The sequence below is a fragment of the Apodemus sylvaticus genome, chromosome 23, assembly GCF_947179515.1.
Source record: "Apodemus sylvaticus chromosome 23, mApoSyl1.1, whole genome shotgun sequence".
Lineage (NCBI taxonomy): Eukaryota > Metazoa > Chordata > Mammalia > Rodentia > Muridae > Apodemus > Apodemus sylvaticus.
Genome location: NC_067494.1, coordinates 27,956,428 through 27,970,961, shown reverse-complemented (window position 1 = coordinate 27,970,961; position 14,534 = coordinate 27,956,428). Strand labels below are relative to the sequence as shown.

The 14,534-nt window shown below is 37.9% G+C and overlaps 1 protein-coding gene across 3 annotated transcripts in view; it reads left to right on the top strand.

Annotated features, from left to right (window-relative positions):
- Positions 1-14,534, top strand: part of Shprh (SNF2 histone linker PHD RING helicase) — a 69,295-nt gene that overhangs the window by 39,279 nt on the left and 15,482 nt on the right. For all 3 annotated transcript variants that reach the window (XM_052169333.1, XM_052169332.1, XM_052169331.1), the window contains exons 22-25: positions 868-1,011; positions 2,225-2,326; positions 3,646-3,717; positions 5,742-5,930. In XM_052169333.1, the coding sequence (XP_052025293.1) occupies positions 868-1,011; positions 2,225-2,326; positions 3,646-3,717; positions 5,742-5,930 (507 nt within the window). The remainder of the gene's footprint in view (positions 1-867; positions 1,012-2,224; positions 2,327-3,645; positions 3,718-5,741; positions 5,931-14,534) is intronic.

Sequence of the window (14,534 nt, the reverse complement as noted above, 5' to 3'; positions counted from 1 at the left end):
TTACAAAGGTAATGTACATGAACACAGTTCTTCATACCATACCATGGAGGAAGACAGTGTTCTGTACAATGCCTGCCATTCCTGTACTGTTTTGTGTAACCTCTCTTGCTGTGTACTCTGGGCTTAGGGGAGTGCTTATCATGCCTCTCTATCTTTGTGCATTTTTCCTTTATACCTTTGCACAAGAAATGGAAAACCAATAAGCTACTACTAGATGTATCAACTAGTATCTGCTTTAAAATATGATAGTGAAGACAGCTTGTTAAAATATATATAGTGATTGGTAACATTTTTATAAGTTTTGAAAAACTTGTGTAACCACTTATAGCATTTTTCCAGTGAAACTTGGACTTGACTTTGAAGAAGGAAGAATAAGAAAAGAATGATAATATTATGGCTTTCTAAGGAATTTGTCTGAATAAGTCTCTTGAATTGAATAGTTTGTGGTCAGTTATTTCAGAAATTTCATATCTTCAAATTATTTTGAATGTCTCTTGATTTGGATAATTTATAGTCAGTTATTTCAGAAATCTCACATTTGCAAATTATTTTGAATGTGTGAATATAATATAAAAATGTTTTAAAACAAAAACAAAGTTGTAATCACATAAATGTAGTATTTGTTCATGTAGATTTTGCCTCTCCATGAGATGGTTAGGTACTCTGTCCCTGAGACCTGCAGCAGCATTGTCCTACAGTTGTCCTGCCTCTTACATCCTCATTCCAAATTAGCTCAGGAATTGCCTTCCCTTGAAGGTTAACGAAAACATACAGGCTTCCTTGAAGTCTTTTGGTCAAAGAACATCTTGGAGATTTTGGACAATATTAATCTTGCATCTTGCTTCTGTCTTTATGTTTCCCTATCAGTTACTTCATGAGTACTGGATGACTCTGAGAAATCGTGTATCTGCTGTTGATGAACTTGCAATGGCTACAGAGAGACTAAGAGTGCGCCATCCCAAAGAGCCAAAGCCAAACCCACCTGTCCATCACATCATTGAACCACACGAGGTAGCTGAGGATCAGTCACAAGAAAGGCCCCAGTAAAAATTCAAAGTGCACAGAAGACGTAAGGCTAAAGCAGCCATGTCTTCTAGTAATAGTGAACTGTCATAAAAATGAGCAGTTTCTTTCGTCTGTGATACATGCTTAGAGCATCCACTATTTGGGTACCTTTTGTTTGCACATTATTCTGTTTGTGGATACTTTCTATGCATCAAATCAAATAGATATTCCTGGTCACTTTTAGAAGAATTTTATAGCCTCAGTTTTACCAGAATTGGAAAAACATGTTTCTTAAAAGTAACTTACAGCTTTGATTTTTGCATGTTTTTCCTTCTTGCTAATAGTAGATATTTATAATTAGTACTCTAAAAATCTCCATTTGTGTCAGGATTCAGTCAGAATTCTACCAGTCTTTCCTGTGGCATAACAAAAATATTCCCTGTGTAATTTATTTTTAACCTTTATGACTGTTAATACTTTAAACTGATTTTTTTGGTAAAACATTTAGATTATAATTTAGAAAAAGTTTAAGATAATTTTTATGCTATATGTTATCTTAAGTATGAATTGCTAGTGATGTTTTCTTCAAATGTATGTTTTAGGTTAAGTTTTCAGCACTACAAATATAATAATAAGAAGGAAATCCCCCAGCCGGGCGTGGTGGCGCACGCCTGTAATCCCAGCACTTGGGAGGCAGAGGCAGGCGGATTTCTGAGTTCGAGGCCAGCCTGGTCTACAGAGTGCGTTCCAGGACAGCCAGGACTACACAGAGAAACCCTGTCTCGAAAAACCAAAAAAAAAAAAAAAAAGAAGGAAATCCCCTCCCATTTATTTTTATTCTGATATATTACAGAAAAGGATGAAGAGTCAGGGATGGTATTTCTATATCATAAACCACTCACCCCAAGCAGTGCATAGTCTTCATCCCATGCATGAATTATTGAATACAGAAATAGAATTTAGATTGATTTTTATCCAATTTCCTATATATATCACAATGCTTCTTTTTAAAAGAACATCTTTGAAAGTCTGACTTTTGGTTAAAAAAAAAAAGTCATTGCAAACTGTTTCCAGTATTAATCTTGTAAAATTAAGTTTTAATGTACAAATGGTATTTCATAGGACAGGAAGTGAATTTGATTATTCAGAAAATGTTATGCATGTTTAATATAGTTGGACCATCTTTTTGAGAGAGAGTAAAGGGTTTGTTTGTTTCTAGGTTGAACAGAATCGTATAAAACTGGTGAATGATAAAGCTGTTGCTACATCACAGCTTCAGAAGAAACTTGGACAGCTTCTTTACCTAACAAATTTGGAGAAGGTATAGCTTTTAAAACGCTGTTTTCCCTGTACTGTATTTCAAGAAACACTACAGTAATACTTTCCACTTAAAATGTCAGTCATGTAATGAACAGTACCGGCCTTTTGTTGGTGTTAGATGAATCAAGACTACTGTTGCCTACAGTAATTGGGCAGCCCCTCTTCTAAACCTTCAGTTCAGCCTTTGCCTCTCCCTACCAGCTGCCATGATCACGAATCGTTGTATCTCCAGAACCATTTTATCCCATCTAGGAAAGTGCCTAGATGACCTGCAAAATTGTGAACAATATATGATTATTTTTAACCACTGTGTTAGAGGTGATTTGTTTTATGTGATCTGAAACAGATCAATTCTAAGATGACATAATTTATTCAACTCTCTTAAATGACTGTATAAGCTAATTTCTGGATCTTTATAAGTACGGAGTTTAAGTAGTTTAGAGTTTTGGGTTTTTATCACTACTTAGAAGTTAAAGGGTTTTTTTTTTTTTTTTAATGTTAAAAGTTTGATTAGTGAAATCAGAAAGAAAATCTTCAGCTGCCTTCAGTTTTAAAGCCTTGCTGACTACCTTGCTGACTATCTGAAACTCTTTAAAATTTTATGAGAATTTTAAGGAGGTGTGTGAAGAATCTATTGCAGTTTGTACTTTCTAGACAAAGAGGTCTCAAATCAATTATATACCAGTTATTTGTTTAGTGAGATTAAACCAGAGAATCTGAGTGGCAATGCTTAATACAGAGCTGTGCTCAGTCACAGCCTTTCCTAGGCCTGCTTTTGGCCTGCATGTGCCTAAGTGCACACTTGTACTCTAATAGCTAAGAAGCTGCTTCTTTCAAAGCTCTAAATTTAAAGTGTTTTTAAGTAATTCTCTTTTTTTTCCATTAGTCAGAGCTCCCTCAGGATTGTCTTCACCTCCTGATTCGTTTGCTTCTGTCTCCCAATGCTAGGATTACAGTTCTGTGTCACTGTAACAGTTATTAATTTATATGTCTTTACAATACAGTATAGTCTGAGAATAAAATTTCAAAATTTAGCTCTTTGTATTTGATTTTAAATTTACTTTCTATTGTAATCACAAATATAGTAGCATAGTACTACAAGCTCTGGTTAAAAAAATGGGTTTCCTTCTTTAGTTGTGTCCTGAATAAATTCCAGAAATACTAGTAGTAGTATGTAATGTGTAAAATATTAGGTGATTTTACTAATTAGATAATTCAGATTGAAATTACCAGCATATACCCCAACAAATGAATTTCAGAGCATGCATTAAATATAAAAACATAGCTAACATGTTTTGGGGTTCTTCTTATTTCCTATAGTCTCAAGACAAAACATCAGGAGGTGTTAATCCAGAACCTTGCCCAATCTGTGCTCGACAGCTGGGAAAACAGGTAAGGTTATAATAAGCATCACATTAATTCATAAAACACCTTACAGTGTATAATGCTTCTACATCTAGCTAGTCTTTCTTTGTCTTATGCGTGTATAGAAATCTAGCTAGTCTTTCTTTGTCTTATGCATGTATAGAAATAAATGCACTTTCTCATAACTGTAAAAGACTTTAGTTCTCATATTAGAGGTAGGAGCGGGCTTAGTTGACATGCTTAAGGTTACAAACACATGAACCATCTTTTTCCTAACTAAAAACTTAACTCTAGTACAACCATATCATTTTCATTAACAATGCATAGTTGTAAACATTTCTAGACATTAATTTTGACACATTAACATATTTGATAATTGAACAAAGTATAACATAACACAAGTTTAGTAGTATAGAAGCACAATGATGTAGCTCCCAACAACAGTAAGTCTCAGATCCCATCTTTAAAGTACAGATAGCTCCTAACAGAATTAAACGTGATTTTTCCTGTTTTGGAGATTGGAGAAACTAAGCAGTAGCTTGTGTATATTCGTATAAGATGCCTACAAACATGATGGCACAATTTTAGTTCAATGAGAATTTTTATTCTGACTTTTGACTTATTCCTGCTTTGTGTGGTAAATCAGCATACACAATTTCAGAATTTGAGTTGCTTTTCAACATTGAAAAATGGTCTATTTTAGACAATGGATTTATTTTCCCTATGGAATTAGACGCAGAATTAAATATATCATTTCTATGTTCTTATTAGCAATAATTGGGAATAAAGGGCCTTTTAATCCACCATTTACAGAGAAAGGTGTTCTCAAACGAGACTGTAAATCTTGAAAGCTGCTACATAATAATAGAGCAGCAGAATAAAAGTATACAATAGTGAATTATAATAATAATGTCTGGTTTAAATAAAAACAACACTATTAAAGCAAGGGATTGGGCCTTAGGGTTGTTTGGTGATTATTGTGTGTGCCTAGCATGCAGTTAGGCCTGTGTCAGGGCATTTGTAAAGTTCTGTGCTGTAGAGGCTCTGTCTCCTACGCTTCTGCTGATAATGTTAGAGGTGCTGCCGTTTGTCCTGAGCCAATTTACTGAATGTCCTATTACTCCTGCTGCTCAGTCATTTCTTCCTGTTGATAAAAAAGGTGGACCTGTCTTGCTCTCTGTACCTTATGAATTGAATTCCTGTGAAAGGAAAAAGTCTCGTGTGTCACATAAGTATCCTGCATTTCCAGTGTTCTGTGAGGTCCACGGGTACTCAATAGTGCTGCTGTGCAAAGCAAACTTGTTTGGGATGGGTCTGAAGATTCTGGTTTAAGCCTTTGATTATGTAGACGAAACTAGGGAGCTGCAAGGAAAGGGTTCCCCAATTGAAACGAAATGAACTTCTTTTTCAGAAACTATTTTAAAGCCACACTGCCTACCCCAGTTTCTTCTGCCCCCTAGTCTGAATTGTTTTCTAAGGAGATTCCTGGACCCATTTCAGAGTTCTTTCTGTCCCCTTCCAAAGGGACAGAACGTGTCCAAATCCAGGACAAACCAATCTGAGAACCTAAGAGCCATTGCCACAAAGCAGCAAACTAAGACAAATGGTCTCACAGAAGGGTCCACAAAACATTGACTGTGTCTTTCCAAACAAATCTGAAATATCATCTTATTTTCTGTATAAATGTGTTAGCAACTGAAACTGTAAGTATGTTAATAAATTATGTAGCATTGAGTATATTTTCTCCACATTGATGTTTCAGTTCTTCATTATCTGCGGTTAGAGTACTAAAGGAGTACTCTGATGTAAAAAAAAATCTGATGTTTTCTTTAAATCTGAAATGAGAACACTAGCGTCTTATAAAATAATGATAGTTGACTATTAAGGAAAATCAAGATGAAAATGCATTTCTCTTAGACTAAAAATAATTTGAAAGCATATCTTGCCATGAAGTACTTAGGAATCGCAGTTGCAAGTCATCTTTCCCTGTTTATGTGTTTACATATCTCATTGACCATTGTCACCAAGCCTGCCATGCATGTTTTTTCCAGTGGGCAGTGCTGACCTGCGGACACTGCTTCTGTAATGAATGCACTTCGATCATAATTGAACAGTACAGCGTGGGGTCTCATCGCAGCTCCATCAAGTGTGCCATCTGCCGCCAGACCACATCACACAAAGAAGTCTCCTATGTCTTCACCTCAGAGAAGGCAAACCAAGAGGATGATATCCCTGTGAAGGTAGGAAGGTCAAGGACACACCCAATCCAAGCGATGCCGCAGCAGTTAGTATCTAACCAAGGAAAGCACTAAAGACTGTTGGCACAGTGCGTGTAGAAAGCACTCTTGAGTATGTCCACACTAGCTGGAGACTTCAGCTTTATCATCCGCTCCCTTGTGGGAGAGAACTCAACACATACTAACTAATACAGTTAGCTGCAGTCCTATCCACTGAGAGCTAAAGAACTGCATTTCCCTACGGTGTGTACTGTTTCTCTTCGCTACAGTCTGTTTCAGACTAGGAATATATCTCAATGCGAGACTACTTGGCTAGCATGCCCAAGATACTGGGTCTACTATTTAACATTGAAAAAAGGTTTTTTTTAATACAAATATATAGTTGTTAAAGTTTTTGTTGTTGTTGTTTTTGTTTTTTAAGCTTTCTACTTACTTAGTCTAAACCAAGAGAAAAGCAGATGGGTTCGTAGCATTAGCTGATGTCACAGGAATGACACTGAATGTTTTAAAACACTGTGGTCTGACATTTCAGAATACAGATAAACTTGAATTTGTATGATTAACTTTTTCATGTTTTATTCAGAATAAAAAATTTCTAATTCAGAGTACAATAGAATTCACTGGACTTTCTACCCCAAATATCTTCATTTATTAAAGCACGCTTACTAGGTGTTTTCGTTCTTTATTTTTCTTACACGTGCTTTTAATTTTTTTCCTAATGAGACTTGGCCAAAAGGTAAATTAATATGTAAATTTAATGGGCATCGGGACTAGTTACATAGAGTAGACAATGGTAGTGCTACTGCTTAAAGCAGGAAATGGAGACTTCTTATTGATCCCCTGACATTCTTATATTTTAAGAATGTGTTTTCTGAGTAGATTTGAGTACAAGTTAAAATTACTGACAGAGGTAGGTGTTTGTTAGAGTGTTCTCCCTCCTAAGAAACCAACAGTTCTTATTACATGTTGAGCATCTTCTGGGTATATGCTCAGGAGTGTTATAGCTGGGTCCTCAGGTAGTGCTATGTTCATTTTTCTGAGAATCGCCAAACTGATTTCCAGAGTGGTTTTACCAGCTTGCAATCCCACCAGCGATGGAGGAGTGTTCCTCTTTCTCCACATCATCTCCAGCATTTGCTGTCCCCTGAGTTTTTTGATCTTGGCTATTCTGACTGGTGTGAAGTGGAATCTCAGAGTTGTTTTGATTTGCATATCACTGATGATTAAGGGATATCATATCAATGTTGAACATTTCTTTAGGTGTTTCTCAGCCATCTGGTATTCCTCAGTTGACAATTCTTTGTTTAGCTCTGCACCCCATTTTTTAAAACATGTAATAAGGACACATGTTCCACTATGTTCATAGCAGCCTCATTTATAATAGCCAGAAGCTGGAAAGAACCCAAATGTCCTTCAGCAGAGGAATGGAAACAGAAATTGTGGTATATATACACAATGGAGTACTATTCAGCTATTAAAAACAATTAATTCATAAAATTCTTAGGCAAATGGATGGAGCTAGAAACTATCCTGAGTGGGTAACCCAGTCACAAAAGAACACACACAAGGTAGGCAATCACTGATAAGTGGATATTAGCCCAAAAGCTTGGAATACCCAAAATACAATTCACAGACCACATGAAGCTCAAGATGAAGGAAGATCAAAGTGTGGATACTTTAATCCTTATTAGAAAGTGGATCAAAACACCCATGGCTCACAGACAACCAATAGAACGAGCATAGGGTCTCCAATGGAGCAGCTAGAGAGAGGACTCAAGGAGCTGAAGAGATTTGCAGCCCTGCAGGAGGAACAATAATACATTCCAAGCAGTACCCCCAGAGCTCCAGGGACTAAACCACTAACCAAAGAGTACACATGGAGGGACCCATGGCTCCAGCCACATATGTAGCAGAAGATGACCATTTCAGACATAAATAAGAGGAGAGGCCATTGGTCTTGTGAAGGCTCGATTCCCCAGAATAGGGGAATACAAGTCAGGAAATTAGGGGTTGGGAGTGATCAGGGGGAGGGGGGAGGGGATGGGGGGTTTTCAGTGGGGTAACCTGGAAAGGGCTTAACATTCAAAATGTAAATAAAGCAAATATCTAATAAAAAAAAAAGAAAAAGAAGCCAACAGTTCAGTTAAAGGATTGGTAGTTGCTTTTTGAGTAAACTTTAAAGTGTCACATTGCTGTCCCCAGAGGTGGAATGAATCTCCATTCGTTCTTTCCGTGCATACTTCTTAGATGCATCCTGTGCTGCAGGCAGTGTTCTAGGCCTTCCCCATGCAGTGCGCAGTCAGGATGTGCTTGCTGTGCTCACTCATTTACAGTCTGGAGGTGGGAACGAAGAGGAGCTTGAGCTACAGCAAAAGTAAAGACATTAAACAATGATTCTCTTTATAATTATGAATATTATAAAATTAAAGCCAACCTGAGCTTTTCTGATGGAATGACTGTTAAGCAACAAGATGTAAACAATGAGTGGACTGGCCAACATGGAAAAAGGGTAGACCTGATCCTCTTACCAAGAGGATGGTCCCAGACTGAAAAAGAACTCGCAGTATATACTGTGAACAGACCAAGACCAAGACAGACAAGCCTCGCACAGAAGTGAGCGGCTCAGAGCAGTAGGCCAGCCTGAAATACAGTGCAAGGGCAGGTTGAGCAGGTGCTCAGGCTCTAACCCTGGCCATGGTCTTCCTTGCTGCAGTCTAGGAAATCAGTGAGCCAGGACAGAGAAGAACAAAGGTGGAAAAACGTAGCTGTGTTTAGGAAGCCACAGCAGTTGTCTAAGATGTACTTAGGTTGGTGACAGTGGAGTCAGGAAAAGGCAGGCACCTTAGAGGGACACTAATGTAACCAAGCATTGGCAGGTATATCACGGGAGAGACCCTGAATTCTGATGGGAAAGTCAGACTGTGCATAAACCAAGACTTGTAACCAGAGGCAAGTGTAGAAATAAGTTCTCTGTTGTTTAATTGTATTCAAGATAAAAGATTCTAAAGCATGTTTAGCTCCAATAAAAGAATAGATAGGAGTCAGTAAAAAAAACTCAGCAGGTAAAGGCACTTGCTGCCTAGCCTAACAGCCTGAGTTCTTTCCTGAGACCTACAGGTGGAAGGAGAGAACAGACTCCCTAGTTGCCCTCTGACGATATGCACACTGTAACATGCATGTATGCACACATGCACACACTCACAAAAATTAAAGAGTAATCTGAAGATATAGGAAAGAAAACTAATCTGTAGTATTAGACTCTTGAAAAACAGAGTATTAGCTTATAAAAAGTGTAGATCTCATTAAATTCAAATAGTTATAGATTGGGCTATTGAGAAAACAAACTAAGTATATGTGTGTCTTTATTTGGAATGGGATAGTTTAAGTGAGGTCATGCTAGATGAGACTTGAGTGTATGTGTAGACAGCATATGATGAATGGCTCAATATGAGGTATATAATGATTTTAAATAAGGTACCCCCAAGTGTTGAGCAAATGAAAGATAGTGTTACTAAATGATACCAAGAAAAGAGTTAGAGGGGAGTTGAGTCTCCTAAGGAGAACAAGAATGCAAATTTATTTGTGTTTGGAACCAACGAAAATAATATTGATGCTCAAATGCAGAAAACAAAGGAAAATAAGCATTTTCTTTCTTTTTACTTTTTAATTAGATATTTTCTTTATTTACACTTCAAATGTCCCCTTTTTCTGGTCCCCCCCCAAAAAACTCCCTAACCCATCCCCCATCCCCCTGATCACCAATCCACCCACTCCTGCTTCCCTGTCCTGGTATTCCTCTATACTGGGGAATCAAGCCTTTTCAGGAGCAAGGGACTCTCCTCCCTTTGATGTCATTTTCTATTTTAAAAAGGGCTCCCAAGAAAGTAGTATGTTCAAAAGACAGTTAGGCTCCAATAACAGTGAAAAAGAACGTTTCCAAGTTTAAAACAATAATCTACCTACATATGTGCACTGATGATGATGATTTTTTTTCTTAAGAATTATTTATTTGTATCTATGAATATATTGTTTCTGTCTTCAGACACACCAGAAGAGGTCATTAAATCCCATTATAGATGGCTGTGAGCCACCATGTGGTTGCTGGGATTTGAACTCAGGCCCTCTGGAAGATGAGTCAGTGCTCTTAACCCCTGAACCATCTTTCCAGCCCCAGATGATTATGATCTTAAAGCACTTACTCTGCCAGTAAAACATCCAAGACTGTAAGGAGGTAAATGGGAGGGTGACACAAGTGTGAATTGTAGTACACTTTGGGAAGAATGAGTGAGGAGAGGATCATGACCTAAGGATAATGTAGTCTGTCTCTCAACTCCTGAATGAATGTGTTTTAAAACATGTGTTTAGAAGTTGCAAACGAAGTGTGTGATTGGAGCAGCCCAGAAGCCAGCCTTGATTGAGGCTTTGTGACAGGTCAGGGTTCTAGTCCTAGAATTGTCCCTGCCGGTCAGTCCCTTTTGTATTTCTCTCCCTCTTCTAAAGATGCTACCTGCTTTCCCTTCCCTTTCTGCTTTTAGTTGTGGGTGTGTCAGCAACCACAGTGGGTGATGAATAAGGTAAGGCAGCTCACCCTTACCCAGTGAAAACGTTAGTGACAGCACCAGGAGCCACCCGGAGGCACAACAGCTGCCAGGCCTTGTGCTGGGAGCTTAGGGAGGTTGGTTTAGTTGCCAGTAAACTGCGCAGCTGTGGCACTGAGTCACTGAACCATCAGACCCAACACCTGTTGGTGTGTGGCAGCTTTCCTGTACCCAGTACAGTTACGTTTGCAGCCCTATTGGGAAAGGGATGTGAGTGTGGAAATACTGCTAGGTACTCTTGCTGCTCTGTGTCTTTCATGGCTGTCTGAACACATGTATTAAACTCTCTTATTTAGAAAACTAAAAGATTAGAGACTTTAGTAAAGGTAGTTTTTTCCTACCATTGACTCAGACATGCTTACATTTCTCTTTTATCAAACATGACTAAATATTTTACATATTATATAAGCCAGTCTCATCCTCTTCCACTTTCTCACTTTAATTCTTACTACATTTGTGTTTGTTTCTGTCTGCTTTTTCTGTCACCATGTAAGTCTGCCACTTCTGCCTGTTGTTACCCGTCACCTCTTTGACTCTGTCATATTTATACTCTACTGTCTGTCCCTCGCCCTTTCAAACATCTGCTTAACATGTTTTCAGAGTCTACCCTTCTCTTCTGACTTGGTCCCTGCAACTTCTGTACATGAAGGTTGTTTTATTGTCAAATGTTGGTACTTAATAAATAATATGAATATGTAAGTTTCTATAACCTTAAAGTTTTTTATTTCACTCTTAAGTATTCATGACAAGACTTTTGTACATAGCATACAGTATGACAACATTCATAGTGCTTAATCATATAACGAGATCATATAAAAGATATTCAGAGAATGCAAAAATAGTAATAAATAGTCTTTGGTATTTTGTTTCTAAAGATATTTTTGGAAATTGGAGATTTCACAGTATAAGGCATCCTGTGGATTAAACATAGACATAAGATACTGAGATCGCCAGTATCCCTTTGGTGTATGCACTTAAATAAAAACTGTATCATCCATAGCAGCAGTGACAGTATTCCTAAGCGACCTTGGAACCTACTGGGCATGTTACAGAGTAAACAAAATTCCCCTTGCAAGTTGTGACAACTGCAAGGCATCTTGGATGCGGTGAAGTAGGCCTTCTGGCAGAGCATAGTGTCATGTGGCGTGTTCCATGTGTCCTGTTTTGGGCAAGGTTTCATATAAAGCACTTTGCTGGTGTAAACCAGCTCCAGTACTGAACAGAAGTCTTCGTTCAGAAGCTTCTAGTCAATACAAAACATTATGCATAGACAGACACAGCAAAACAGCTGCCTTGCCAGCCACCCACCACACGTGGACTATTACTTCATCATCTTCCATTCTGAGCACCTCATAACCAGCCAGTGTGCTTTTAGAGATAGGCTTTTCAGACTCCGTCTCACTGAGGTTGGACTCATTGCAGATAGGGTATGATTCAGGATCTTTGGTTTTGACAAAGCATATCTACTAACTTTAGAGAGGTCTTATGCAACTTTATAGAGAAAACATTGTATTTATATTCTAATTCCAAGACAATCAGTACAGCAATAAGATGTATAGAATTCCGGGTGTAGCATCACTGTGTATTTTCCTTCCTTCCCCCTCCTCTCAAGTTACCAAACATTGGCTTGTTCATACTCTACCATGTAATTAAACATCTGGGTAGGAAAAAAAAATTATAAAATTGTGAGTTAGCTTAAAGTAACTGTACAATAACTTCATAAATCAAATCTATACTTAATTGTATTTAAATGTGTACATCTAAATATCCCTATATGAGCTATCATATATGTTATATATCAATGTTAACTGATAAATTGAAAACGGTACTGATGTTTTCATTTAAATGAGTATACGCAGATAAAATTCTAATTGTCAAAAGAGAAAAGAAAGTTTCTATTCAATGACCCAGTTAACAGTTGTAGTTCTGAATAGTCAGTCTGTAGTTCTTTTAGTCATGCTGAAAGTTGACCACGACATACAACAAATTGGACACACAATAGAGACTAAGATGGAAAGTATAAATTACTTTTATTTACTTTTCTCTGAAAAACATAGTCCTACTTCTGTCTTAGGGAGGGTTTTACTGCTGTGAAGAGACCATCACCAAAGCTACTCTTAATAAAGGACAACATTTCATTGGAGCTGGCTTCCATTTTCTATTATCATCATGGCAGAAAGCATGTCAGCGTCCAGGCAGAAGTGGTACTGGAGAAGGAGCTGATAGTGCTGCATCTTGATAGGAAGGAAGCCAGCAGGAGACTTACTCTTCCTCACTGGGCAGAGATTTAGCACTAGGATCGCTCAGAGCCCACTTACACGGTGGCACACTTCCTCCAACTAGGCCGCACCTCCTAATAGTGGCACTTTTCATGGGCCAAGCATGTTCAAGTACCACAGTCCTTTCTGGACCATTAACACTCTTATAATGTAAACAGACATTGTTGTTGGGGTTCTCTACTGGGTCCCATCATGACACCTGGCATGCAGTAGGCACTCAGTAATTATTACATGGATGGTGATGAAATATCTACTTGATCCAAGTATGATTTTTAGCTTTTTTGCAGATAGTAACTTACTTCTGAAATAATTCTGCAAATTGTTTTAAAAACTGGATAGTGATTTTGAGGCCTAATCATATAATTATATTTTGAGCCTGGAGAGAGTTCCCATTGTGCTTTGTAAAGTAACACAGAAGCAGCCAGCAATTGTTTCTGGCATGTGCTTAGAAGTACTCTTGCTTCGTGAGCGCAGTCAGACACGCTTCAGAACTTTTCGAAGCAGCATAGGTTTTACCTTGGTGAACGGGTGTGAAAGGAAAAGACATGACAACTTGGCACGGGGCTGAAGTCGGAAAATACCAGAATAGGAACTGACTTTCTCCCGAACAGTAACAGGAGCTTTTGAACGTCCCTTTTACAAACTTGTAAGGAGAGCCACAGAGACATATCTTACCACCCAGGGCTGTGGCACTTGTTCAGGTCACTGACACGAGCATCCTTTTCCTCACTGGAATGTAGAGGAAACTAAGCTGTGTGAGCATGTCATCATTGAAGTTACATTTCTCAGGAAATCTTCAAAAACAGTAGTCTAGGACTTTTTAATTCTCAGAGTATATATATATAAGTTTTCCAAAATTATTCCTAGTAATGACTACAAGAATACAATGGTGGTGTGCTGTTTCAGATGAGAATGCCCCACATCTGGTACAGGTAAACTTACATTGTGTGGTAGATACTGATTGGGTATCTGTGGACAGGAAGAAGTATGTACAGTGACCGATAGTAGGAGACAGTGTTGGTCCAGAGGCAGCTCACTGGGGTAAATGAGCACCTGATTATATCACTGCAGTAATGCATTAAAAGTCCTAGAATGACAAACCTCCCACTTTTTTCCTTAAAACCAATTTACAGTTGATTAAAAAAATTACAGGAAGGAAGCCAGGTAGTGGTGGCGCACGCCTTTAATCCCAGCACTTGGGAGGCAGAGGCAGGCAGATTTCTGAGTTCGAGGCCAGCCTGGTCTACTGAGTTCCAGGACAGCCAGGACTACACAGAGAAAAACCAAAAAAAAAAAACAAAACAAAACAAAACAAAAAAAACCAGGAAAATGATTCTTAAATGCTTTGTAAAAATAATTAATAAAGTAATGGAAAAATAAGTATCTTGAAAATGTGATAAAGTGAAAACTGGTCGTTACCTCCATTTTTTATTTTGCTCTATTATTGTGAATAGTTTCTGATTTTAGTTCTAGGGAGAGCCTTCAATACAGACAATTACTACCTTGAGTACTAGACTAGCAGTGGTCAGAGTGCCTGGTTTTTCTTTTTAAAATACAAAGAAATTAGTATAAGTATTCTTCTCCCTCCTTCCTGTTTACTATGTTTAATTTTTTAATATGTGTAGGTATGTATATATTTTTGGAAAGATTTATTTATTTCATGTATGTGAGTAGCTATCTTCAGGCACACCAGAATAGAGCATCAGATCCCATTACAGATGGTTGTGAGC